Source organism: Hyperolius riggenbachi, chromosome 6 (assembly GCF_040937935.1).
Source record: "Hyperolius riggenbachi isolate aHypRig1 chromosome 6, aHypRig1.pri, whole genome shotgun sequence".
In the NCBI taxonomy this organism is placed as follows: Eukaryota; Metazoa; Chordata; class Amphibia; order Anura; family Hyperoliidae; genus Hyperolius; species Hyperolius riggenbachi.
Genome location: NC_090651.1, coordinates 258372034 through 258398612, shown reverse-complemented (window position 1 = coordinate 258398612; position 26579 = coordinate 258372034). Strand labels below are relative to the sequence as shown.

Sequence of the window (26579 nt, the reverse complement as noted above, 5' to 3'; positions counted from 1 at the left end):
AAATTGATTACACAAGGAAATCTGCTGTGGTCAAATATTGAAGAAACATATCTTGTATAAACTACCACATTGGAGACATGTAAACAGCCGTATGAATAAATAAGTACCCGATGGGCATGCAAAAATCCCATGTCCATCATATAGAGTGAGTAGCATATATAGAACAGTGAGGACGAGAACAAAAAGGAAGGGGGGGGGATATGGGCCCCCTCCCCTAGCAGCTGAGGCAATGGAAGAGCAGGTGTAACAGTAAAGAAACAGGGGAACAGGGTCTGGAAAGCAGCCAATGGCCTCACTCCCTCAACAAGCCTAATTGGGGAGGAAGACCCGATAGTTAATGCTGTCATTAAGGCCTTTGTCTTTAGTGGCGCCCAGATTGAAAATCCATCGGGACTCCAATTGAAGTAAAGCTCTATCTATATTACCCCCCCTAGGATGTCGATGAATCACATCGAGTCCTATAAATCTGACATAATGAGCATCACCGCGATGTTCAAGATGAACATGACGGGAAATGGGGGATTTAAAGTTGCAGCATGTGATATCTCCTACGTGATCCTTAATTCTTTCTTTAAGAGCTCGAGAAGTTTTGCCAATATAAAAACAACCACATCTGCAATAAAGCAAATAAATGACCGCAGGGGTATTGCAGTTAACAAAATGTTGCAAATACCACCTGCGGCCATTGGGCAGAACAACAGATTTCCCAATTTGTAAATATTGGCAGTAAGCGCATCCACCGCAGCTATACGTGCCCTTGACTTTGCAGTGACTATCAGGTCCCTTTTTACCCCAAAAATGGCTTGTGGAGAGCAAGTCCCCTAGTGTCTTACTTCGTCTATAGGTAATCTCAGGTTTATAGGGAACAAATTCATTGATGGTATTATCTTTGGTGAGAATGTGCCAATGCCGCTGGAGAACGCCAACGACCCCCCGATTTTGATCGCTATATCGCGTGATTAAACGAGTTTCTTTGAAATCGTCTAAGATCTTAGGCTTTTTTTGTAAAAGATCCGAACGATTGGTCAATTTGGCTCGTTTGTATGCCTTTTTGAGCCAACGATCTTTATAACCTCTTTCTTTAAATCGGCTTCGCAATAATTTGGCTTCCTTCTCAAATGTAACATCATCAGTACAATTACGTCGGACACGTAAATATTGTCCGGTAGGTATACCACGTATAGTATGTGATGGATGCGCACTACTTGCATGTAAGTAGGCATTGGATGCCGTGGTTTTGGGGACTGCAGCCCCACAGTATAGACGGAGATTTGGAGTTCATAGTGGCCTCTCTGTGGCGGAGTTGTATGACTACAATTTTTAACGTTTATATTTAGATTGTGTGTATATGTTTAGTTTTAGAATATTTGTATTTTTGTACTAATAAAGTTGTTGTGAATTTTCATGCACCCAAGAGCCAACTCTCTCTTTTTTGTTGCTTTCTTATATCTTTGTTGGCAGGATGCATGAAAAAGATTTTTTCTGATAATTAATACTACGTGTTCATTCATCCATTCACTATTCCCAATCAATCTCAGGTTCCCCTTTGAGTAATTTACACAATACATGTTTGAGGCATCCAGCCTTTGGGAAACCTGGGTTGAGGGATTATATTGGAGTATATGTATGATAACAGCCAGTGAAATCTGTGGGTCATGTTACAGTGGGACGAGATCATACAGCAGGTGGGGGAGGAATGTGCACGAGACAGAGGGGCACGCAATGCTGAGCAGCTAATTAATTCCAGCTTTAGAAAGCTGGTAAAACTGTATGAACAGAAGAGTAGAACATGGTGGAATATTAAGTTTAATGAAAAGTATCTGCAAGAGGGGAAAGCTCCCTTATGGATCGTTCGGATCTTTTACAAAAAAAAGCCTAAGATCTTAGACGATTTCAAAGAAACTCGTTTAATCACGTGATATAGCGATCAAAATCGGGGGGTCGTTGGCGTTCTCCAGCGGCATTGGCACATTCTCACCAAAGATAATACCATCAATGAATTTGTTCCCTATAAACCTGAGATTACCTATAGACGAAGTAAGACACTAGGGGACTTGCTCTCCACAAGCCATTTTTGGGGTAAAAAGGGACCTGATAGTCACTGCAAAGTCAAGGGCACGTATAGCTGCGGTGGATGCGCTTACTGCCAATATTTACAAATTGGGAAATCGGTTGTTCTGCCCAATGGCCGCAGGTGGTATTTGCAACATTTTGTTAACTGCAATACCCCTGCGGTCATTTATTTGCTTTATTGCAGATGTGGTTGTTTTTATATTGGCAAAACTTCTCGAGCTCTTAAAGAAAGAATTAAGGATCACGTAGGAGATATCACATGCTGCAACTTTAAATCCCCCATTTCCCGTCATGTTCATCTTGAACATCGCGGTGATGCTCATTATGTCAGATTTATAGGACTCTATGTGATTCATCGACATCCTAGGGGGGGGTAATATAGATAGAGCTTTACTTCAATTGGAGTCCCGATGGATTTTCAATCTGGGCGCCACTAAAGACAAAGGCCTTAATGACAGCATTAACTATCGGGTCTTCCTCCCCAATTAGGCTTGTTGAGGGAGTGAGGCCATTGGCTGCTTTCCAGACCCTGTTCCCCTGTTTCTTTACTGTTACACCTGCTCTTCCATTGCCTCAGCTGCTAGGGGAGGGGGCCCATATCCCCCCCTTCCTTTTTGTTCTCGTCCTCACTGTTCTATATATGCTACTCACTCTATATGATGGACATGGGATTTTTGCATGCCCATCGGGTACTTATTTATTCATACGGCTGTTTACATGTCTCCAATGTGGTAGTTTATACAAGATATGTTTCTTCAATATTTGACCACAGCAGATTTCCTTGTGTAATCAATTTTTTCACCAGGCTCTGCTACGCTGGCCAATATAGGTTGAATTATATGTCTCAACATTCATTATATGTAGTGTGTTACCTAGATTTTCTTTTTGTTTATTTATTTTTACAACATCTGTACATATATATAATTTTTCATATACTTGTGCATGTTTGTTTGTTTGTCGCTGGCTCCCCGCCCGTTCCCGCCCCCTGTCCTGTCCCCTCTGAGTGCGTCATAGCGGATCTCCGTTCCTGGGCATTTTCTCCCATTTGCCAGGGTGGAGCGCATTATTTGCGCTCCAATGACGCGCTCCTGTGCGCCTCCGCGTCATCGCGCGGGGCGTCCAAGCGTGGGGACGCGGGGGGCGTGACTGGGGCTGCCGGCCAGTGCGACCAGCATAAGAACGCCGTCATGGCGCTCTCTCAACATGCTCTCCGCTGCCCGCCTTTGATAAGGCCGTTAGGAAACGGCGAAACATGTTAGGCTACATCACAGCGAGATACTCTGCCACCTTGCCACTTGGGACTCCTCTCCAATAACATCATCTTTCTTCTGGAAACCATTTGGACAGTCGGTTTGGTAACTATATCACCACCCATGCATCACTCTATGTGGATCTCCATTATTGTGTGTGGAACTTTACCAATTGCTGAGCTATACGCTATATCATTATACTCAGATCCTAGGGATCTCTAATGCTGGATTCCTGCTGGCTTTGGTCAACATACTGCTTGCCTACATATGGCTTCTCAGCTTGCTACAGATTCTGTAGTGGAACTGTGCTAACTGCTGTTTGTGGAACTTTGCGTACTGCTGAGCTATATGCTATATAACCGCACTCAGATCCAAGGGACTTTTAGTGCTGGATTTTTGTTGGCCTCCATCAACATACCGCTTGCCTGCGCACTGTTTTTCCAGCTTGCTACAGATGATATTGTGGTCATTGATCCATACACCAGGTGCTGCTGTGTTTGAAACTATACTGCTCACTAACAACCTCCTGACAACCTGCTTGGCTCACTAACCACTTACTAGCACCATTCACCTCTGCGAGTGAGGGGTGCACTTATGTGAACACCAACAGCCATAACAGTGCTTTTGTGTCATTTGTTGTATAACTAGCCCCTGCGAGTGGGGGGCTCAGCTGCTTCACCTCTACATCCCGTTTTTTACAATGGAGAACTATCTTTATCCCCATACATGGTTTCCTTTACATTAATTGAAACATCTCTATACATAACTTGTTTTGGGGACTGCAGCCCCACAGTATAGACGGAGATTTGGAGTTCATAGTGGCCTCTCTGTGGCGGAGTTGTATGACTACAATTTTTAACGTTTATATTTAGATTGTGTGTATATGTTTAGTTTTAGAATATTTGTATTTTTGTACTAATAAAGTTGTTGTGAATTTTCATGCACCCAAGAGCCAACTCTCTCTTTTTTGTTGCTTTCTTATATCTTTGTTGGCAGGATGCATGAAAAAGATTTTTTCTGATAATTAATACTACGTGTTCATTCATCCATTCACTATTCCCAATCAATCTCAGGTTCCCCTTTGAGTAATTTACACAATACTTTTAGCTATAGACCTTGAACAAGCATGCAGCAGATCAGGATTTTCTGACGTATTGTCAGATCGGACAAGATTAGCTACAGGCTTGTTTCTTGTGTTATTCAGACACTGCTGCAGCCAAATAGATTGCATACCGATTAAATAGCCGCCAGTATATTTTAATGCAGGATAAAGCCGATCTACAGCTTACCATGCTCCTGCACAAGTCTGGCGGTGTTAATTACTATTCCTCATGCAATTGTTAGTGGAGAATGATGTAATTCATGTGGAGTTAGTGGAGAATGATGTAAGTTATTGCTGGCGGACGTAATACAATGTTTTTAAAGTATTTTGAGCTCCGTCTTTTGACTGCGCCTAAATTGCTCACTGAGCGCCACTATAACCTGTTTCAGGATGCACTGCTAGCAGTCTTATGTGATGCATGCTCATTTCCTCCACGGATTTTAGTGAGCCGCCACAGTTAGCTTTTGGATCCATGCACTGCAGTCGCAAAGAGATGACAAAAAGGGGGGTGGGGCAGATCAGGTCATATGGGTGCAGGGATCGGCAGGTGTCTAATAGATTTCTGATTTAATCATCGAAAAATTAGGTGCCCAAGCAGTTACTTGGGCTCCCAATGTGGCTAATAGCCAATTGGCAAGTAGTGGTTATAGATGATCGGCTATAAGTAGTGGTCATTTGGGCCCTGGGGTTATTGTTGGGATTGAGGAGGAGGAGGTTAGTTTTAGGAACTTGAAGGGGAGGTGTAGTGTTCGGGGGGGGGGAAGGTATGTTTCAGGCACTGGGAGGGGGAAGTCTAAAGTGAGAATAGGTGTGTGGGAGTAGACGTGGGGCTATACTGTGGAACGCAGCCACACTTCTCAAAGTGCTTCCTGATTCTTGCAGCTTGATTGTCTGGGCAACTCCTAGCTCCGCCCAACTCACTTCTTCAGACTATGACTTCAAACATTCAAACGATTTTTCACTAGAAATTGGCCAGTTAGTGGCCACCTTTTATATGTATAAAGTCAACATTGTTGTTCATGTGCTATTGTCACCTGTTGACAGACTGCTCTAAATGTGTACACGGAGATGTTTGTCACACTTTATTGTGCTTCAATACTTTAATTTTCAATGTTTTTTTTGTAAAAAATAAACTAATTCTGCATCATTGCAAGGAAAATGTCCTGATGTCCCGGATAAGGATTGTGCTTCCACCAGTATACAGTATATTGCATGTGCTTTCCTAGTTGCAGACTGGTGAGTGCAAGCATGAGAGGGGGAAGATTAGCCTGTTCTGTTATTCCCTATTGGTGACACTTCACAGTGGTGCATACTTTTTTTTTTTGGGGGGGGGGGGGGGGGTATGCAGTCTCAGGCACTATGTGCATTTTTGTTCTGATTGCATTTCTGGGTGATCCCACAGTACGCCATCTGGCCATTAACCAATGACCTGAACCGGGGACAATTGGATCGTGACTGCAATTCTATTGTACAACTCATAAGGGAAAACCATGTCATATTGCATGCTCTGATATGGTAACAGCAGTGTTGGTAGAACAGGCGCCCTGCAACCTGCATCAGGTGATAATGTCTCCTTTGATTTGCCTTTTACACTTGGCTGTGAAGAAATTCTTTTTGATTGGTTGCCTTGGGTCAAAGTGTACCAGTGCTGTTTTTTTTTTTTTTTTTTTTTAAGGGATTTAAGGAAGCAGATGTGCGCAAGATTGGATTTTTAAAAACCGAACACCTTCACTTCTCTACCTTCACTGCGTAGTCATACCATAAGTCCATGACTTCCTTCATCCCATTCTAATCTGCTCATTGCCTTCATTCAGAGGTCTTGTCTGCTTTGTGTGCCCTACTCTCTATATGCAGCAGCTATCAGGAGCAGAATATGTCATGTGATCCTATCTGCTCCTTATTCAGCCCAGCCTGTCTCCAGTGTTCCATTAACGTTTACCATGTTTTCCTCAGGTCTCTGACTGCTGTAGTGAGTGGCTGGTTTTAAATGAGTCATGCCCAGTGGACCAAAGATGTAGTCCAGGTAATTATGCTGCACATGCAACTTCCTGCAACATTCAGGTACACCAAGCTTTTCAGGTAATTACAGAAAGAAGCTACTGTGTGTAATGAGTATTGCATAAATATAGAAGCAGAGTAATAACAGTCTAATTAAATCTGCCCCATTAATGGTATTGCATCTTATTAGCAGATGAAAGTGCTAAAATGAGCTGTCTATATAAATTGGCAGATAGTGTGCTCTGAAGCTGGTACATGGAAGACTTGCATGGTAGGTGCGGTTTTGGGCTTTGACAGTGATTCTACATATGAAGGATGATCCATGCATTATCGCTTAATGTTGGTAAAAAATGTTCTGCTGCATCACATGTCCGTCCAGCCTAAATTTTTCAATAAAATAAAAACCAGTTTGCACAGTTATGTAACTTAACTATGAGTGCTCATTTGCACTCATTGGAAACAGAAGTAACACCTGACTGGTTGGGTTGGGCCAATGTACTTTGGTTATTGAATAAATCTAGTTGTGCATCTACTGTACTCAGATCATGGGGGCAGGGAGCACACTTTTCCATAATGCAAAAATATGGCATGCGATTCTGCAAACGCATGTGCAGAGTGAATATGGGCGCTTGAAAATTGCTTTGGGATGCGTTTTTTGCCATGCAATTTTATTTGCCTTTTTAAAATTAACAATTTCTTCCTGCATACTGCTTGCAGATCTCATGCAATTTGCATGCAATGCTATCCTATGGTAAATTCTTTCTGCAGCGCAGTAGCTGTGCATGCGCAGTAGCACAGAGCCCACAGCTCTGGCTTATTGCGCATGCACGGGCGGGCTCTCGTGGCCATTCTGCAGGGAGAGGAGCTGTGCAGCCCTGATATGATTGGCGACAATGCCTTGTCGCTAGTCTTCCGGGGGGTCATGCTCAGTGACTGGGCACATCAGAGCACTAAGGGAAGCTCCTCTATAGGATCCTGAGGCTTCCCTCTGTTTAGATAAGTAACTCAATTTGTACCCAAGATTTGGCTCTGATACACTTTAAATATGATTAACTATTAAAAATGGAAAATATGCAAACGCAGGGAGCAAAGCACATGGCAGAAAACTCTTGGTTTACAGCAAAGACCAGTGTGTTTCCAGCCAGAAGGTTTGTCATTAAAACAGGCATCAAGATCCCATTGGATTTAAAAGTACCAAGCAACTAATACTGTACTACTAAAATCCTCTCACCTGATGTGTTGCTAAACAGGATGCCATACATGGCCAGTGATTTGATTGCTTAGTTGTTTAATCTGCTCTGGCTAGTTACACCTGAAATGTGTGATCCCATACACCATTGGTTCTACAAGTGCCCCATGAGCGTGCACAATGTGACTTATTGTCATGTACTGTAGACTCAGTTCAGAAACAATGTGATTATACAGTTGCAAGAAAAAGTATGTGGACCCTTTGGTCATAAACTGTGATCTGATCTTCTTCTAAGTCACAACAATAGACCTTTAGCCTGCTTAACCACTTTCCTCACCACTACAGTATATCTACGTCAGCTGTGGCACTCTCCAAGCCACAGCGACGTAGATATACTGACCTGCTTTAAGCCCTTTTGTGCAGGAACGGGTGCGCTTCAGAGCGCACCCCCCGGCACTGTCGGTTGCCTTACTAATTGGCAAAAGGGAACATGTTCCCTTGTAGCCAATTAGTGTGCCCCCCCCCCCGCGGATGAACGATCACCGCTGTAGCAAACAGCGTGATCCTTCATCTCCCCCTCCTCCGTGCACAGATGGCTAAAAAAAAATGTAAATAAAGCTGCCTCTCTCACCTTACCTCGTTCCAGCGATGAGCCTGCAGCCTGAGCATCCGATCCCAGCTCTGAACTCAGCCGCGTATTGCCGGTGACCCGGGTCCCGGCTTGATGACGTCATCAAGCCGGGACCCGGGTCACCGGCATTACGCGGCTGAGATCAGAGCTGGGATCGGATGCTCGGGCTGCAGGCTCATCGCTGGAACGAGGTAAGGTGAGAGAGGTGGCTTTATTTACATTTTTTTAGCATCTGTGCACGGAGGGGCTGCCTGATGGGGGGGGGGGGGGGGGAGGGGTCATACATCTGGCTACCCACACTGGGGGGAGGGGGGGTTTGGGGGTGCAAAAAAACTGCCAGGCATCTGGGTAACTGGGGGGGATGACATCTGACAATGGGGGATCATTTGATTATCTGGGGGGGGGGGTAACCTAATACTGGGGGCACATCTGGCTATAATTGGTGGGGGGGGGGGCAATTCTGGGGGTACATATGGCTATAATGGGGGAAATTTTATCCTGGGGACACAACTGCCTATAATGAGGGGTGCCAATCCTGGCGGCGTTACTGTCTCTCTGTACTGGGGGGTGGTAGATACATGGGACACATCTGACTATACGGGGGTGCCGATATTGGGGTCACATCTGTCTAAACTGGGAAGGTTGGGCTGATACTCGGGGCACATCTGACTATATTAGGGGGGACATTAACTGGTGGAATGGTTTTATCACTGTGGTACTTTTTATTTTTAAACTGGAATTGTTAAAAACTGAGAAATAATGCATTTTTTTTAATTTTTGTTCCCTTTTTTCAATTAAAATGCCTAGAAAACAAAATTGTTCTTGGGACTAAATACCCCCCATTAAAAACCTGGTTTGTCTTGAAAAAAACGATGTATAGATCATTTAGGTGTAGTGAGTAGGGATAAAGTTATTGCTGATTGAATAGGGACACCGCTAAAGCGTCAAAACTGCTCTGGTCAATAAGGGGAAAACAAGGTCTGGATGCGAAGTGGTTAAACTAATACCACACAAATAAACATTCCCATGTTTTTATTGAACACACCATGTAAACATTCACAGTGCAGGTTGAAAAAGTATGTGAACCCCTAGATCAGTGCAGTTTCTAGGTTAAAATGCACCCAGGGCGAGGGTGTAAAAATTGCGCCCCCCCCCCCCCCCCCCCGAGCAAGGTATGGGTGCCCGCAGTATAGGTTAGCCAGGTCTAGTTGCACTTAGTATAGGTCCCCCAGTATAGGTAGCCAAGAATAGGTACCCCAGTATAGGTAGCCAGGCATAGGTGAGCCAGTATAGTTGCGCCCGCAATAGGTTAGCCAGGTAGGTGCCTCCAGTAAAGGTAGCCAGAATAGTTGCCCCCAGTATAGGTTAGATAGGCAGGCGCCCCTGGTATAAGTTAGGTAGGTGCCCCAGTACAGGTTAGCTAGGTGGGTGCCTCTAATATAGGTAGCCAGAATAGTTGCCCCCAGCATAGGTTAGATAGGTAGGTGCCCCCAGTATAGGTTATTTAGATAGGTGCCTGCAATATAGGTAGCCAGTATAGTTGCCACCTGTATAAGTTATATAGGTAGCTGCCCCCCAGTGTAGGTTAGATAGGTAGCTGCTCCCAGCGTAAGTTAGATTAGGTAGGTGCCCCCCAGCGTAGGTAAGATTAGAGATTAGGTAGGTGCCCCCCCAGTATAGGTTAGATGGGTAGCTGCCCCCCTATAATGGAGGGGGGAGCCGGAGCCGCAGGGAGGGCAGCCCGACCTCTCCCTCTCCTCTCCCGAGCCGCCCTCCGTGCTCCCCCCCCCCCCCCCCCCCCTCCAGACTGCAGAGTAATGCGCAGGGAGCGCTGTATACAACATACCTCCATGCGTTCCAAGCGCTGCTCTCTCGCCGCCGGTCTCTTCCTCTCTGCCTATACGATGATACACACGCTGCTTCCGGCTAACAGGAAGCAGCGTGTCTATCATCGTATAGGCAGAGAGGAAGAGACCGGCGGCGAGAGAGCAGCGCTTGGAACGCAGGGAGGTATGTTGTATTCAGCGCATTACTCTGCAGTCTGGAGGGGGGAGCTCGGAGGGCAGCCCGGGAGAGAAGAGAGGGAGAGGTCGGGCTGCCCTCCCCGCGACTCCGGCTCCCCCCTCCATTATAGCGCCCCCCCCCTCCCAACAGCGCCCCGGGCGGCCGCACGCCCCGCATGGCCCAAGAAACGGGCCTGCCCTAGATGACATCTCTAAGAGCTAATTGGAGTGAGGTGTCATCCAGCTGGAGTCCAATCAATGAGATGAGATTGGAGGTGTTGGTTACAGCTGCCCTGCTCTATAAAGTTTTGGGTTTGCTTTTTCCCAAGAAGCATTGCGTAATGTGAATGTCTCGCACAAAAGAGCTCTCAGAAGACCTATGATAAAGAATTGTTGACTTGCATAAATCTGGAAAGGGTAATAACAGTATCTTCAAAAGGCTTGCTGTTCATCAGTCCACGGTAAGACAAAGGCCTCAATTCACCAGAGGAGAGTTAGTAAGAGATAAAAGGTCGGTATTTTATCTAATGCGGTATTTTAACACTTTGCTTGCAATTCACCACTGTGAGGATAGAGAGAGGAGTGTTCGGTAGCAGGCGATAATGGTGCAATAATGGAGCGATATGGATGCGAAAACCGAGCGATAAACTGTCAGTAGTTATGCGGTGTTAGTGATTTGCATGTGATACTTTGCCTCTCTGGATGCTGGAAGTAAAGGATTGTGGGTAGGAGGAGGAGGTTATTGCCAGCACGTGACCGCAGAGGGTTTCCCTCCCTGTTTTTTGACCCTCTCCTTCCATTACAAATCCCTCCCTCCATTCTGCATATTAAGCAATATTAAGCATTCACAATATTAAGTGGATGGGTGAAACAGAGGAGGTATTTGGATACATTTCCACACTCGCTCCCGATGAAAAATGTATCCAGATTCCTCCTTTGTTTTGCCCATCCACTTAATATTGTAAATGCTTAATATTGCTTAATAGTGTAAATGGGCTGCTCTCTGGTGCCTGAAATATGTACAGTATAGGCTGTTACTGTGTGCTGCTAGTAAACTAGCTGCAGAGTGAGCTGCAGCAGCTGTGAGAAAAACCACATATCTCCAGGTACATTCAGGGGATAAATAGATGAAAAAATAACGAATGGCCACACCCCCTTTTTTCCCTGGTGAATTGAGATTTTGAGAAAAAATGACTATCACCTATTGCATGGATTTCTCTCTGTCGATATTTCACCCTATACTTCTGGAGAATTGCTATTTGGAGATATCACAGGAGGTAAATTACCTCCCATGAGATAAAGGAGTCGGTAACCTCTGGTGAATTGAGGATGTCTATAAATGGAGAAAGTTCAGCACTGCTGCTACCTTCCCTAAGAGTGGCTGTCCTGTAAAGATGACTGCAAGAGCACAGCAATGAATGCTTAACCACTTCCCGACTGCCTAACGCACAGAGGCGGCCGGGAAGTGGAGCCCTGAAGGACCGGCTCACCCACAGAGGCGGCGGTCCATTTAAGGGCATGGGCGGAGCGATCGCGTCATCCGTGACGCGATCCTCCGCCGGCGCCTGTCACTGCTCGCCCGCCGCAACATCCCGCCGGCTATACGAAAGCGCCGGCGGGATGTTAACCCCGCGATCGCCGCATACAAAGTGTATAATACACTTTGTAATGTTTACAAAGTGTATTATACAGGCTGCCTCCTGCCCTGGTGGTCCCAGTGTCCGAGGGACCACCAGGGCAGGCTGCAGCCACCCTAGTCTGCACCCAAGCACACTGATTTCTCCCCCCCCCCCCGCCCCAGATCGCTCACAGCACCCCTCAGACATCCCCCCCCTGCCCAGACCCCTGTTTGCACCCAATCACCCCCCTAATCACCCATCAATCACTCCCTGTCACTATCTGTCAACGCTATTTTTTTTTATCTCCCCCCCCCTGCCCACTGCCCCCTCCTGATCACCCCTCCCACCCCTCAGATTCTCCCCAGACCCCCCCCCCCCAAACCCCCCCACTGTGTACTGTATGCATCTATCCCCCCTGATCACCTGTCAATCACCTGTCAATCACCCATCAATCACCCCCTGTCACTGCCACCCATCAATCAGCCCCTAACCTGCCCCTTGCGGGCAATCTGATCGCCCACCTACACCAATAGATCGCCCGCAGATCCGACATCAGATCACCACCCAAACGCAGTGTTTACATCTATTCTCTCCTCTAAACACCCACTAATTAACCATCAATCACCCATCAATCACCCCCTATCACCACCTGTCACTGTTACCCATCAGATCAGACCCTAATCTGCCCCTTGCGGGCACCCAATCACCCACCTACGCGCTCAGATTGCCCTCAGACCCCCCCTTATCAATTCGCCAGTGCATTAGTTACATCTGTTCTTCCCTGTAATAACCCACTGATCACCTGTCAATCACCTGTCACTGCCACCCATCAATCACCCCCTGTCACTGCCACCCATCAATCACCCCCTGGCACTGCCACTCATCAATCAGCCCCTAACCTGCCCCTTGCGGGCAATCTGATCACCCACCCACACCAATAGTTCGCCCGCAGACTCGACGTCAGATCACCTCCCAAGGGCAGTGTTTATATCTGTTCTCTACCCTAAACACCCACTAATTACCCATCAATCACCCCCTGTCACTGCTACCTATCAGATTAGACCCCTATCTGCCCCTAGGGCACTCAATCACCCGCCCACACCCTCAGAATGCCCTCAGGCCCCAGCCCTGATCACCTCGCCAGTGCATTGCTTGCATCTATTCCCCCCTCTAATCACACCTTGAGACACCCATCAATCACCTCCTGTCACCCCCTAGCACACCTACCCATCAGATCAGGCCCTAATTTGCCCCGTGTGGGCTCCTGATCACTCGGCCAAACCCTCAGATCCCCCTCAGACCCCCTTCCGATCACCTCCCCAGTGCATTGATTGCATCTATTTTCCCCTCTAACCACCCCCTGAGACACCCATCAATCACCTCCTGTCACCCCCCTAGCACTCCTATCCATCAGATCAGGCCCAATACAACCTGCATATGACCGGTTCCACAAAATTCGCCCCCTCATAGACCACCTGTCATCAAAATTTGCAGATGCTTATACCCCTGAACAGTCCTTTTGAGACATTTGGTTTCCAGACTACTCACGGTTTTGGGCCCGTAAAATGCCAGGGCGGTATAGGAACCCCAGAAACGGACCCCATTTTAGAAAAAAGACACCCCAATGTATTCTGTTAGGTGTATGACGAGTTCATAGAAGATTTTATTTTTTGTCAAAAGTTAGCGGAAATTGATTTTTGTTTTTTTTTCACAAAGTGTCATTTTTCACTAACTTGTGACAAAAAATAAAATCTTCTATGAACTCGCCATACACCTAACGGAATACCTTGGGGTGTCTTCTTTCTAAAATGGGGTCACTTGTGGGGTTCCTATACTGCCCTGGCATTTTAGGGGCCCTAAACCGTGAGGAGTAGTCTAGAAAACAAATGCCTCAAAATGACCTGTGATTAGGACGTTGGGCCCCTTAGCGCACCTAGGCTGCAAAAAAGTGTCACACGTGGTATCGCCGTACTAAGGAGAAGTAGTATAATGTGTTTTGGGGTGTATTTTTACACATACCCATGCTGGGTGGGAGAAATCTCTCTGTAAATGGACAATTGTGTGTAAAAAAAAAAATCAAACAATTGTCATTTACAGAGGTATTTCTCCCACCCAGCATGGGTATGTGTAAAAATACACCCCAAAACACATTATACTACATCTCCCGAGTACGGCGATACCACATGATTGGCACTTTTTTGCAGCCTAACTGCGCTAAGGGGCCCAAAGTCCAATGAGTACCTTTAGGATTTCACAGGTCATTTTTGTTTCAAGACTACTCCTCACGGTTTAGGGCCCCTAAAATGCCAGGGCAGTATAGGAACCCCACAAATGACCCCATTCTAGAAAGAAGACACCCAAACGTATTCCGTTAGGAGTATGGTGAGTTCATAGAAGATTTTATTTTTTATCACAAGTTATCGGAAAATGACACTTTGTAAAAAAAAACAATTAAAATCAATTTCCGCTAACTTGTGACAAAAAAATAAAAACTTCTATGAACTCACCATACTCCTAACGGAATACCTTGGGGTGTCTTCTTTCTAAAATGGGGTCATTAGTGGGGTTCCTATACTGCCCTGGCATTTTAGGGGCCCTAAACCGTGAGGAGTAGTCTTGAAACAAAAATGACCTGTGAAATCCTAAAGGTACTCATTGGACTTTGGGCCCTTTAGCGCAGTTAGGGTGCAAAAAAGTGCCACACATGTGGTATTGCCGTACTCGGGAGAAGTAGTACAATGTGTTTTGGGGTGTATTTTTACACATACCCATGCTGGGTGGGAGAAATACCGCTGTAAATGGACAATTGTGTGTAAAAAAAATTAACAAATTGTCATTTACAGAGATATTTCTCCCACCCAGCATGGGTATGTGTAAAAATACACCCCAAAACACATTATACTACTTCTCCTGAGTACGGCAATACCACATGTGTGGCACTTTTTTGCAGCCTAACTGAGTCCAATGAGCACCTTTAGGCTTTACAGGGGTGCTTACAATTTAGCACCCCCCAAAATGTCAGGACAGTAAACACACCCCACAAATGACCCTATTTTGGAAAGTAGACCCTTCAAGGTATTCAGAGAGGGGTATGGTGAGTCCGTGGCAGATTTCATTTTTTTTTTTTTGTCGCAAGTTAGAAGAAATGGAAACTTTTTTTTTTTTTTTTTTTTTTTTTCTTTTTTTTTTGGTCACAAAGTGTCATTTTCCGCTTACTTGTGACAAAAAATAATATCTTCTATGAACTCACTATGCCTCTCAGTGAATACTTTGGGATGTCTTCTTTCCAAAATGGGGTCATTTGGGGGGTATTTATACTATCCTGGAATTCTAGCCCCTCATGAAACATGACAGGGGGTCAGAAAAGTCATAGATGCTTGAAAATGGGAAAATTCACTTTTTGCACCATAGTTTGTAAACGCTATAACTTTTACCCAAACCAATAAATATACACTGAATGGGTTTTTTTTAATCAAAAACATGTTTGTCCACATTTTTCGCGCTCCATGTATACAGAAATTTTACTTTATTTGAAAACTGTCAGCACAGAAAGTTAAAAAAATCATTTTTTTGCCAAAAGTCATGTCTTTTTTGATGAATATAATAAAAAGTAAAAATCGCAGGAGCAATCAAATAGCACCAAAAGAAAGCTTTATTAGTGACAAGAAAAGGAGCCAAAATTCATTTAGGTGGTAAGTTGTATGAGCGAGCAATAAACCGTGAAAGCTGCAGTGGTCTGAATGGAAAAAAAGTGGCCGGTCCTTAAGGGGTAGAAAGCCCTAGGTCCTCAAGTGGTTAATGAGGTGAAGAAGAATCCTAGAGTGTCAGCTAAAGACTTACAAAAGTGTCTGGCATGTAATAACGTCCATGTTAGTGAATCTACGATACGTAAAACACTAAACAAAAATGGTGTTCATGGGAGGATACCACAGAGGAAGCCACTGCTGTCCCCAAAAAATTGCTGCATGTTTAACCACCCTGGCGTTCAATTTCCCCAGGATTTCTGTGCAAAAAGTGGTTCAATTAATTTAAAGCTCATCAGAAGATGGATGTTGCAACAGGACCACGACCCAAAGCATAGAAGTAAATCAACAGAATGGCTTAAGCAGAAGAAAATACGCCTTCTGGAGTGGCCCAGTCAGAGGCCTGACTTCAACCAGATTGAGATGCTGTGGCATGACCTCAAGAAAGCGATTTAAACCAGATATCCCAAGAATATTGCTAAACTGAAACCATTCTATAAAGAGGAATGGTCAAGATTTACTCCTGACCGCTGTACACGTCTGATCTGCAACTACAGGAAACGTTTGATTGAAGTTATTGCTGCCAAATGAGGTTCGACCAGTTATTAAATCATACGGTACTTTTTCCACCTGCACTGTGAATGTTTACATGGTGTTCAGTAAAAACATAGAGACGTAATTATTTGTGTGGTATTAGTTTAAGCAGACTGTGATTGTCTGTTGTGACTTAGATGAAGATCAGATCACATTTTATGACCAGTTTGTGCAGAAATCTATATAATTCCAAAGGGTTCACATACTTTTTCTTGCAACGTTATATGAAATGATATAAATACAGAAACATTTAGGGTGTACTGTTTGAATGAAAGCTAAGTACTTCCCAGTCATCTCACAAACTGTTCATAAAGGTGGCCATTAACAATGCAATTCCTAAGACGATTAATTGTTCGATCAGCAACTGTCATTTGGGCCCAGTAACGAAAGGAAAGCTGCTATCCAATTCGATCATATTAACGGAATCAATCTGTTTTTTTAAAATCATTTTTATTAATCTAATTGGATTGTAGCTTTCTTGCCGTTAGTGGGCCCTAATGATCGTTTCCTATCTACCGGTATATTGCATTTAATTCTGACAATCGATCTGGCAGGGAGAATTAAAGCATTGATTGCTACCTTTAGTTTGCTCTCCAGCTAGTGTCTGGCAATAGCATAACTGCTGTTTGGAAAGTCTTCTGTCACCCTATGGATCCTCTTACTCTACATCAGTTGCTGTCATAACTGAATTGGGGCTTTAAATGCAGGTTTTCATTAAAAATAACAGCAAATTCTTGAAATGATCTCCAGAAAGCAGCATTGATTTTCTGCATCACTTTAAAGCTGTATTGCTCTCCAGTCATCTGACAGAGGATCACACCCTAAATCCGAGACTTGTTATATGACCGTATCCTCATCAGCTGAGTAAGGAATGGGGTGTTTTTCCACTTGGAATTCAGGGTGTATACTGCGCAAAAACGCATGATTGCTTTTCCAACACAGCATGAATGGTGCTCTTACAACTCTTTATATCACCAAGTCAACACTTCTGAAAAGTCAGAGCATGACTGAAGAAACTCTGTATAGTTAAAGCGGACCTGAACTCAGAACTTGATCTCAGCTCTAAAAGATAAGAAACCGCATAATAAGCTTTTAAAGAAAAGCATTTCTTTGTTACAGTTCATACAAATCCTGCAATAAATGTAGTGTTCCCGTTTTAATGGAAGCAGACATATTGTTAACATCCTGTGTTTACCAATTACCTCTCTGCCATGGCAGGCAGTTGACACAGCTAAAAGAGCAAATTGCAACATGTGCTTGGTCAATGATGGAGAATTGGACAGGCTAAACTCTCTAAATACATACAGGGTGCATTTCTCTGTTTTCCTTCTGACCTGTGCAAGAGTTCTGGTCCACTGTAACAGTGTGATAAAGAAAAAAAGGTTCTGCACTCTGGAAAGAGGGGTTTCCATTCCATAACTTTTTTGTATCTTGAGGCCCCTTTTACACTTGTGCACTTATTTTGTGTTGCACTACCCTTTCTGCAAGCAGGGTAACACAACAGCAAAGAAAGTGTATGGGGCCCTGTTCACTAACAGCGTCATGACGAATGCTTCCGTTTCACTGCTGATCCTCTGCAAAGTCAACAGCGTGTTACTGTGCGACTTCCATGACGCAGCGACGGTGGAATGAATGGAAGTCAATGGATGACGCAAAAAATTATATTTATTGGCGGTGCGCATACTTAAATGACAGAAAAGCTAGGAATCCCATTGACATTATTCCTGTCCAGGGGCGTGTGAGCGGCGCTTTACATATGACCCTGTCAATGCACTCTGCTACAGGGATTTTTTGGCGTTGTGATGCAAGGGGGGGAAGCGCACCGCAATGCTTTTCTCGAATGGAAAATCTTCCTTAGTTTGAAATTGAATATGTCCTATTACAAAACACACAGAAACCTGCCGATAGCCTGCAGCTGGTTTCTTGAAGTATTTTAACCTTGCACAGTAGTCGGGTATATATGTGCATTTTTTTCCCCTTCCTTCCTAAAATGATGCAGGGTATATAGACTTGGCTCTGTGGTTAAGAGCCTGAATGCATGCTCCCAATGAAGGTTGTTGCAGAAGATTTAATTGCAATGTTAAATGCATGGTACGGGGTTTAGTATAGCAACTTATTTGGGAAAACCCTGTTATGGTTCAATGAAAACAGTAGCAAATTACTCTAGTCTTTTTTTTTTTCTAAATGAAGTTTCCTGGGCAGGAAGTACATCACTGGCATTCACATTGGTCCGTGCATGCGTGAGGTGACACCCCGCGCTCCCATCGATTAAATTCCTGTGTCGCCCATGGACCCCAATGGGTCACTGCGGAAGTCATGCAGTAACACACTGCAGACTTTACGCTGCTACGGTAGCTTCCAGTGCAACGTATAAGTGTGCAAGGCCCCATACACTTGCATTGCTGTTGCATTACCCTGTAGTAAAACAGGATTGCACAGCACACATTTGCGATGTGTAAAAAGGGGTCTAACACAAGAAAAAAAACTGTTCTATTTACACTCTACCAGTGTAAGGCTGCTACACACTGGTCAATTGCCACCAGATCGACCAGCAGATAGATCTCTCTGTGATTGAATCTGATCAATGAGGGATCTATTGGCTGCCTACACTGCATTCAGATTTTGAATCGACTTCACTATGAAACCGGTTCACAATCTGAGGAGCTGCCGCCGCATAGACATGCTCCTCCCGCATACATTACCTGATCCGGCCGGCGCGAATCCCCCAGTCTCCGCTGCCTCTTCTCTGCGCTGGGCTCCAGCTTCACTTTAAACGTCCCCTAGCAGGAAGTTAACAGTAGAGGGTGCTCTACTGTTTAATTAAACTTCCTCGACAAGTGAAGCTAGCTGGAGTCCTGGAGCCCATTGCGGAGCAGAGACAGCGAGGACACGCGCCGGTGAAACAGGTAATGTATTACCGCTAGTGTCGGTCAATCGAACGTCGCTATCGGCGCACTACCGGCCGGCGATCGACCGAAATCGAAACCGGGAATGATCGATTTTTGGATGGTAATTGATCGGTCAGCGTTTGCGCAACAATTTCTCAGCAGATTCAATCAGTGATCGAATCTGCTGTATATCGGCGGGAAATAGTATAAGTGTATGGGCCCCTTTAGTCTACTGTTGGATAGCACACTGGACAGTGTGAGCTCTTTTTGTTGCAGTGTGAACAGCAATGCGTTGGAGAATATTAGTTTTCTCAGTTCAGACGCATGATTTATAATATGAGACTGCAGCAGCCCGCATTGGGAGCATTACGTGATGTAAACTTTCCAGCTCCAGTCCCAGAGAGACAGCAGATGACTCTGCTCCACTTATATAACTGGAATATAATTTTCTATAGACTGATTAGTAAATTAGACATTTTATTGCAAAAAGGAACATGCATACTATATTTGAAATAAGGTTAGAAACTATTTTCTCTTTTCTTATATAACTTGGAGATTTGTATTTGTTTTCTGTACACCAGGATGCTTTCAGATCTGGTCCCATAATGGTAGCATCGCCTGCATTAGATGTGCTAACAACTCCAGTCAGGAAGCGGATCACAATGTGACAGATTGCACAAACAGTAAGTGCAGCACATCAATGAATGATTGCGATTGCTCAATCAACGTAACTTGTGTTCACTTATCCACTACAACCATTACCATTTATGCCAGGGCTAGACAACTCCATTCCTGCGGGGCCATATTCATGCCAGTGTTTCAGATGGAGAAATGTGTTCTACTTGATCTACCACACCTATCATGATTCAGCCCCAACAATTGGAGTTTTGCCAAAAATGTGCGGTGTGAAAGACACCCACCAATCACCTCTTACTATGCCACAGTTGCCACTTAGGTCTCATACACTAGAGGCTTCTGAAGGTGAAAACCCTGTGAGCAAGTAAACATTTAAGATGGGATGTTGTGCCCATACATGATACAATCGCAAAAGAGAACCTGAGGTGGGTTTGAAGAATATTATCTGCATACAGAGGCTGGATCTGCCTATACAGCCCAGCCTCTGTTGCTATCCCAAATCCCCCTAAGGTCCCCCTGCACTCTGCAATCCCTCATAAATCACAGCCACGCTGCTGACAAACAGCTGGTCAGAGCTGGCTGTGTTTATCTCTATAGTGTCAGTCTGCTGCTCTCCCCGCCTCCTGCAGAACTCCAGTCCCTGCCTGCATCCCTTCCCTCCCTGCTGATTGAAGGGAAGGGACTGGGGCAGGGACCGGAGCTATGCAGGAGGTGGGGGAGCAGCTGAGACTGACACTACAGATGTAAACACAGCCTCACAGCACGGCTGTGATTTATGAGGGATTGGAGAGTGCAGGGGGACCTTAGTGGGGTTTGGGATAGCAACAGAGGCTGGGCTGTATAGGCAGATCCAGCCTCTGTATGCAGATAATATTCCTCAAACCCACCTCGGGTTCTCTTTAAAGTTTTATTTGCAAAGTATCCCCTGGTATCCATTAAATTATTGGAAGCACCAGTAAGATTGTCATTTTTGTCCTGTTTGCGCATTACTTAGATATCTCATGGTGTGCCCAAATGGCTCAAATCTCAGATGCCCAGGTGTGCTCAGATGGCTAATCTCAATTACCATTTTTTTTTTCTACCAGTTTTTCTCACTGCAACTTTTGTTTTTCTATACTTTCAGAAAAGAATTGCAATTAGGAATGATCAATGAGATGCAAATAATTTCTCCTTGCAGTCATATTCTATGTAAATATTATACATGACCAATAACAATCGACTGCAAGTTATTCTGATTGGTCCATTTTCAATGTCCAATCAAAGGGAGAAGGATGGTGAGTGCTCACCAATAGCTAATGCCCGATTATACATCATAGCGGTGAATATCCGGATGAAAAGACAGATCATGTATGCATTCACAATAGAGAAGAAATCCAGGAGCTACTTGTATTAATTGCATAAAACTATTCAGGTCTTTAATCCAATCTTCATTAAAATAGTCTTGATAAAGCCCACATTGCAGGGCGAAGCGATCATCGACCCTCCTCTGCACCGCTTATCATCCTGCTTGTGCTGATAAATGGACACATTTATGTTATATGTCTTATGCTGCAGAGTATTTTAATGAAGATTGGATTAAAGACTTGAATAGTTTTAAGCAATTACCGTATTTTTCGGACTATAAGACGCACTTTTTCTCCCCCAAAAGTTGGGGGGAAAAGTCAGTGCGTCTTATAGTCCGAATACTAAAATTTGGACCGGCACCTATGTGTCCTCTGTACCCATGTGTATTCTACCTGGTGTCTGTCCCTTTGTGTCCTTGATCCCGCTGTGTATCCTGTGGCCATGTCCTTCTCCCGCTGTGTATGCTGTGTCCGTGTCTGCTGTGTTTCGCCCGTCGTGCCTTCTTTGTGTCCATATCCTTTGTCACGCTATGTATCCAGTGTCCGTGGTGCCCGCTGACCCGTGCCCTATGTCCCCGAGTGCAGACCCGCTTGTCCATACTTAGCTGCAGCTCCGATGAAGCAGCCATCTACCAATCAAGCTGAGAGGCGCTGCCCCAAACCGCCAATCACAGCAGCTCACTGCTCCTGCTCCCTTCCTAATAGGACGCGCTGGTCTCGCGGGCGGGAGCAGGGCACCATCGTTGGGGCCAATCACTGCACTCCCTCAGTTGCAGGGATTGCAGTGATTGGCCCCAGTGATGTCGCTCTGCTCCCGCCCTCAAGACCGAGAAGATGGCTGTTTCCTCTTCATCGGAGCGGTGTGCTAAGTATGGACAAACGGGTCTGCACACAGGGACATAGGGCACGGGACAGCGGTCAGCGGGCACCACGGACACCCTCAAGACCGAGAAGATGGCTGTTTCCTCTTCATCGGAGCGGTGTGCTGCAGCTAAGTATGGACAAACGGGTCTGCACTCGGGGACATAGGGCACGGGACAGCGGGCACCACGGACACTGGATACATAGCGTGACAAGGAACAAAGGACACGGACACAAAGAAGGCAGGACATAGACGGCGGACAAAACACAGCAGACACGTGTATATAGGATACATAGCTGGATCGAGTACACAGAGGGACAGACATCAGGTAGAATGCTGCAGCTAAGTATGGAAAAGGGGTCTGAATCCGGGGACAAAGGAAGGGGGGGAAGAGAGCAGGGGACAGAGAGCGGGCAATACACCACGGACACAGGGTACACAGCAAGATCAAGCACACGGACACAAAGAGGCCAGGAGACAAACAGTGGGCAATACACAGCAGACATGGACACAGGATACAGAGCCCAGATACACAGCGGAAGAAAGGACACAGGGACAGAATACACAGCAGGATGGACGACAGGAGGAGAGAATACACAGCAATAATGTATGGGATCATATGGGACAGAGGACACTGATATGGAGGAGATGGGGACACTGGACACAGGGATATGGGACAAAGCAGGGCACAAGAGCTACTTGAAAGGTACAAGGAGGACATCATTGGGGGGAGGAAGGTCTATAAGACACCCCTGCACTATAGATGCACTAGGTTTAGGATATATTTTTTTTCCCTGGTTTTTGCCCTCTAAACCTAGGTGCGTCTTATAGTCCGGAGCGTCTTATAGTCCGAAAAATACGGTAATACATCAAGTTGCTCCTGGATTTCTTCTCTATTGTGAATTGGTTCATTTTCAAGCTGCATGTAATTTACATGAATTGACTGCAAGGAGAGATTATTTGCATGTCATTGATCATCCCGAATTGCTGTAAAAATGCTACTTGCAGCGCTTTTTGGTTTGCTTGTTTTTTTTTTATAAAAACTGTTCTCTAGTGTGAGACAGTCCAAAGGAATTCCTAGTGGAAGCTTTTTTTTTTTTTTTTTATTTATTTTTTTTTTTTTAATACAAAACTCTAATGATCAGAAAAGTGCTTAAACAGCTGTCTATTAGAAACAGGGCCACACCTGTCCTTGCTCATTGTTCTTTTGTAGCTGAGGCGATGCATCCAGTTATACAGGATCTGCAGCATCAGGTGCTGTTCCTGTATCATCCAACTGTAAACAAGTACCCTCATACTTGTGACCATTTACAGTGTGTTTTGGGAGTGTTTGAGTCTTAAACTACTCTGAGGTGACCGATCCTGATGTGCCAAGTGTGCAAAGTGAAATTTACATTTGCCTCATTCGACCCAAGGTAAAAATATCTTGCAGTTGACACTCCCTGAATAGAGAACTGAAAGCTGCAAAGAGGGCCTACTCCAACAAGGTTGGCCTCAGCCTCCAGTCCAACAACTCACAGGAAGTATGGAAGGGTCTCAGGGCAGCCACGAACTTTAAGCCCCCCCCCCCCCTCAACACGCAGCCCCCAGCTCCCAACTGGTAGAGGAACTCAATGAGTTCTACTGTAGATTTGATCTACACCCCAAGCAGCCCGCGGCCCCTGCATCCCAGCCAGCACTGGATCCCTCGGCATCCGCGAAAAAGGATGCCCGTGGCCCAGGGCCCCCCAGTGGCCAGTGGCACCCCCGCTCTGTCCACAGTGCAAGAGGAGGATGTGCTACAACACCTTCGCAGACTCAATCCCAGGAAAGCCTCAGGCCCGGATGGGGTCTCCTCACACTGCCTGAGAACCTGCGCAAACCAACTAGCTCCCATCCTCACCTCTCTCTTCAACAGATCCCTATCAGGTGGGGGGGGGGGGGGTCCCCTCCTGCTTCAAAAGCTCCACAATCATACCAGTCCCCAAAAAAACAGGGAACATGGAGCTCAACAACTTTAGACCCGTAGCCCTGACCCCCGTCATCATGAAAGTATTCGAGAGGCTAGTGCTGGCCCACCTGAAGCACTCCACCGGCACCCTCCTCGAACCACACCAGTTTACCTACAGGGAAAATCGGATCAGTTGATGATGCAATCAATGTCAGCCTAGCATACATCTTGGAACACCTTGACAGACCAGGGGCCTATGCTAGGGTCCTTTTCCTGGACTTCATCCCGGCCTTTAATACCATCTGCCCAGACATTCTGATCGACAACCTTGCGCATCTCGGGGTAGATCCCCTCCTCTGCAGGTGGGTAAAGGACTTTCTCTCCAACAGAACCAAACGAGTCAAGCTTGGCAGTCACATCTCCGGCGAGAGAACCACTAATGTCGGTGCACCGCAAGGCTGCGTGCTGTCTCCACTCCTGTTCTCCCTGTATACCAACAAATGCACCTCGACCTCTGACTCTGTCAAAGTTATTAAATTCGCAGACGATACCACGCTTATCGGCCTCATCGACAGAAACGGGGAGGACCCCTATCGAAATGAAATTGCGAAGATCTGTAATTGGTGCAAGGTCCACAATCTCGTTCTCAACACGGCAAAGACCGTGGAACTGATCGTGGACTTCCGGAAACTCCCCCCTGCCCCCCTCCCTGTGTTCATCGACGGGTCCGAGGTCTCCAGAGTTCGAAGTGTACGGTTCCTCGGCACAACCTTAACAAGCGACCTCAAATGGGAGCAGAACAATACAAAAACTCAGAAGAAAGCACAGCAAAGGCTATTCTTCCTGCGCCAATTGAAGAAATTCGGCATGTCACGGGAACTGCTCACCAGCTTTTACACCTCGACCATCGAATCCATCCTCTGCTGCTCCATCATTGTCTGGTACGCCGGTACAACTGCTATGGATAAATACAAACTCCACAGAGTGATAAACGCAGCAGAAAAGATCATTGGCGCCCACCTGCCCTCGCTGGATCTCCTCTACACCACGAGAATGAAGACAAGGGCCTCCAAGATCCTACTCGACCCCTCCCACCCGGGCAGACGCTACTTCGAGACTCTTAAATTGGGACGTCTGTTCAGATTCATCCCCACCAAAACCACTAGGCGCATGAACCCCTTCTTCCCCCAAGCTGTCCACCTGTTGAATTCACTGAACTAAAGACCACCGGGACACTCTACCCCCCAGGGCAACTGTCCCCCACAGCTGTTAATTCTGACCCCTCCAAGACTCTGTGTTGCTCCATATATCTGCGTGTATGTTTTGCTTTGCCTTGCTTATGTTTGCCGAGTGGTATATGTTTGCCGGGTGTTATATGTTATATATTTTATATGTTCCTGAACTGCCATTTGCCATGTGAACCACAAGCAATTCCGGGCTCACCAAACGGTGTGCTTGGCGACAATAAAGATGATTCTGACATATGATGAGCCGAATGAAAGCCATTATGCCATTTACATGTTTACTTAAAGGGCATCTCTGCTTTCTCGAAGGGGAAAAAAGTTTTATCAAGCCATCTCTATTTAATTGGAATATTTTGAACTACTTAAGGACCTTAATGATTGAAATCTATGCCCTGTATTAATGGTTGCCAGGGCGTAGATTTCAATAAACAGACGCCACGAGTTCTCGCTGCTTTCGTTGCTCCTGACAATCTCGCCGCTGTCTCCCCGCCGCATCTCGCTTGCTCTGCCGTCTCTAACAGCAGAGCCCTTTGAGCTGGTCAGGAGCCGATTTCATTGGCTCCTGACCCTGTCTATCAACGTAAACAGCTCCCATTGGCTTACACTGATAGGTAAGGTCAGGAGCCAATGAAAGCTGCTCGTGACCGGCTTACAGGAACTCTGCCGTCCATAGAGATGGCAGAGTGGGTGGCCTAGGTTCCCGATGTGCGGCGGGTATGTGCAGCTATTGGTCGGTGTTCCGTCATTTCTGGTACCAGCGGTCTCTGGTCCTTAAGGGGGCAGAGGTCGCTGGTTAATAAACTGCATTGTACAAACATCAAGGTAGTTGCTTTGTTTCTCAGGTCACAGCTCAATGGCGCTGCATATCCCATTCAAACACTTTCATTCCAGTGCAGGAGACTTGGGCACAGCAGTGAGCAACTTCAGCGCCGTCAGAAGACAGAGCTGAAGTTACTTATAAAACACTATAATTCGGCCTCCAGCAATTGCCGCTATCCATCATTATGCCGCGGGATAGCGTCATTTTAGCAGGGGCAAACACGCCCCTGCTGAATATAAGCTTAAAAGCCATTTTTAATCTGGCTTCAGACTCTCTTCAATGGGCTATTTTGCACCTAATCGCCATAAAATCACTAGCGCTTCATGGTGCCAAACAGCCCTTAGGTCCCATTATTGGGCAATTAGAAGGCATTTTACCGCTAATCGCTGATGATCGCTAGCGCATTTTAAAGAGGGTGCAATGTTAACTAAATGGCAGTGACCTCACTGCCGCGGCTAGCATTGATCACAAAACGCGCTATATGCACCTTTTTTTGCGGGTTTTAGATTGCAAGGTTAAAAACGCTTATTGTTTTAACCACTTGCCGACCGCCCACTACCAATAGGCGGCAGCAAAGTGGCACCCCAGGACCGCATCAGCCGGCATTCGGCTCCACCCACCCGCGATGTCAACCCGCCGGCCATTTAGCAGTGC

General features: G+C 45.8%; 1 protein-coding gene across 3 annotated transcripts in view; it reads left to right on the top strand.

Moving 5' to 3' along the window:
- Window positions 1–26579, top strand: part of C6H1orf159 (chromosome 6 C1orf159 homolog) — a 99739-nt gene that overhangs the window by 34742 nt on the left and 38418 nt on the right. For all 3 annotated transcript variants that reach the window (XM_068240746.1, XM_068240745.1, XM_068240744.1), the window contains 2 exons: window positions 6379–6448; window positions 19672–19773. In XM_068240746.1, coding sequence (XP_068096847.1) covers window positions 6379–6448; window positions 19672–19773 — 172 coding nt within the window. The remainder of the gene's footprint in view (window positions 1–6378; window positions 6449–19671; window positions 19774–26579) is intronic.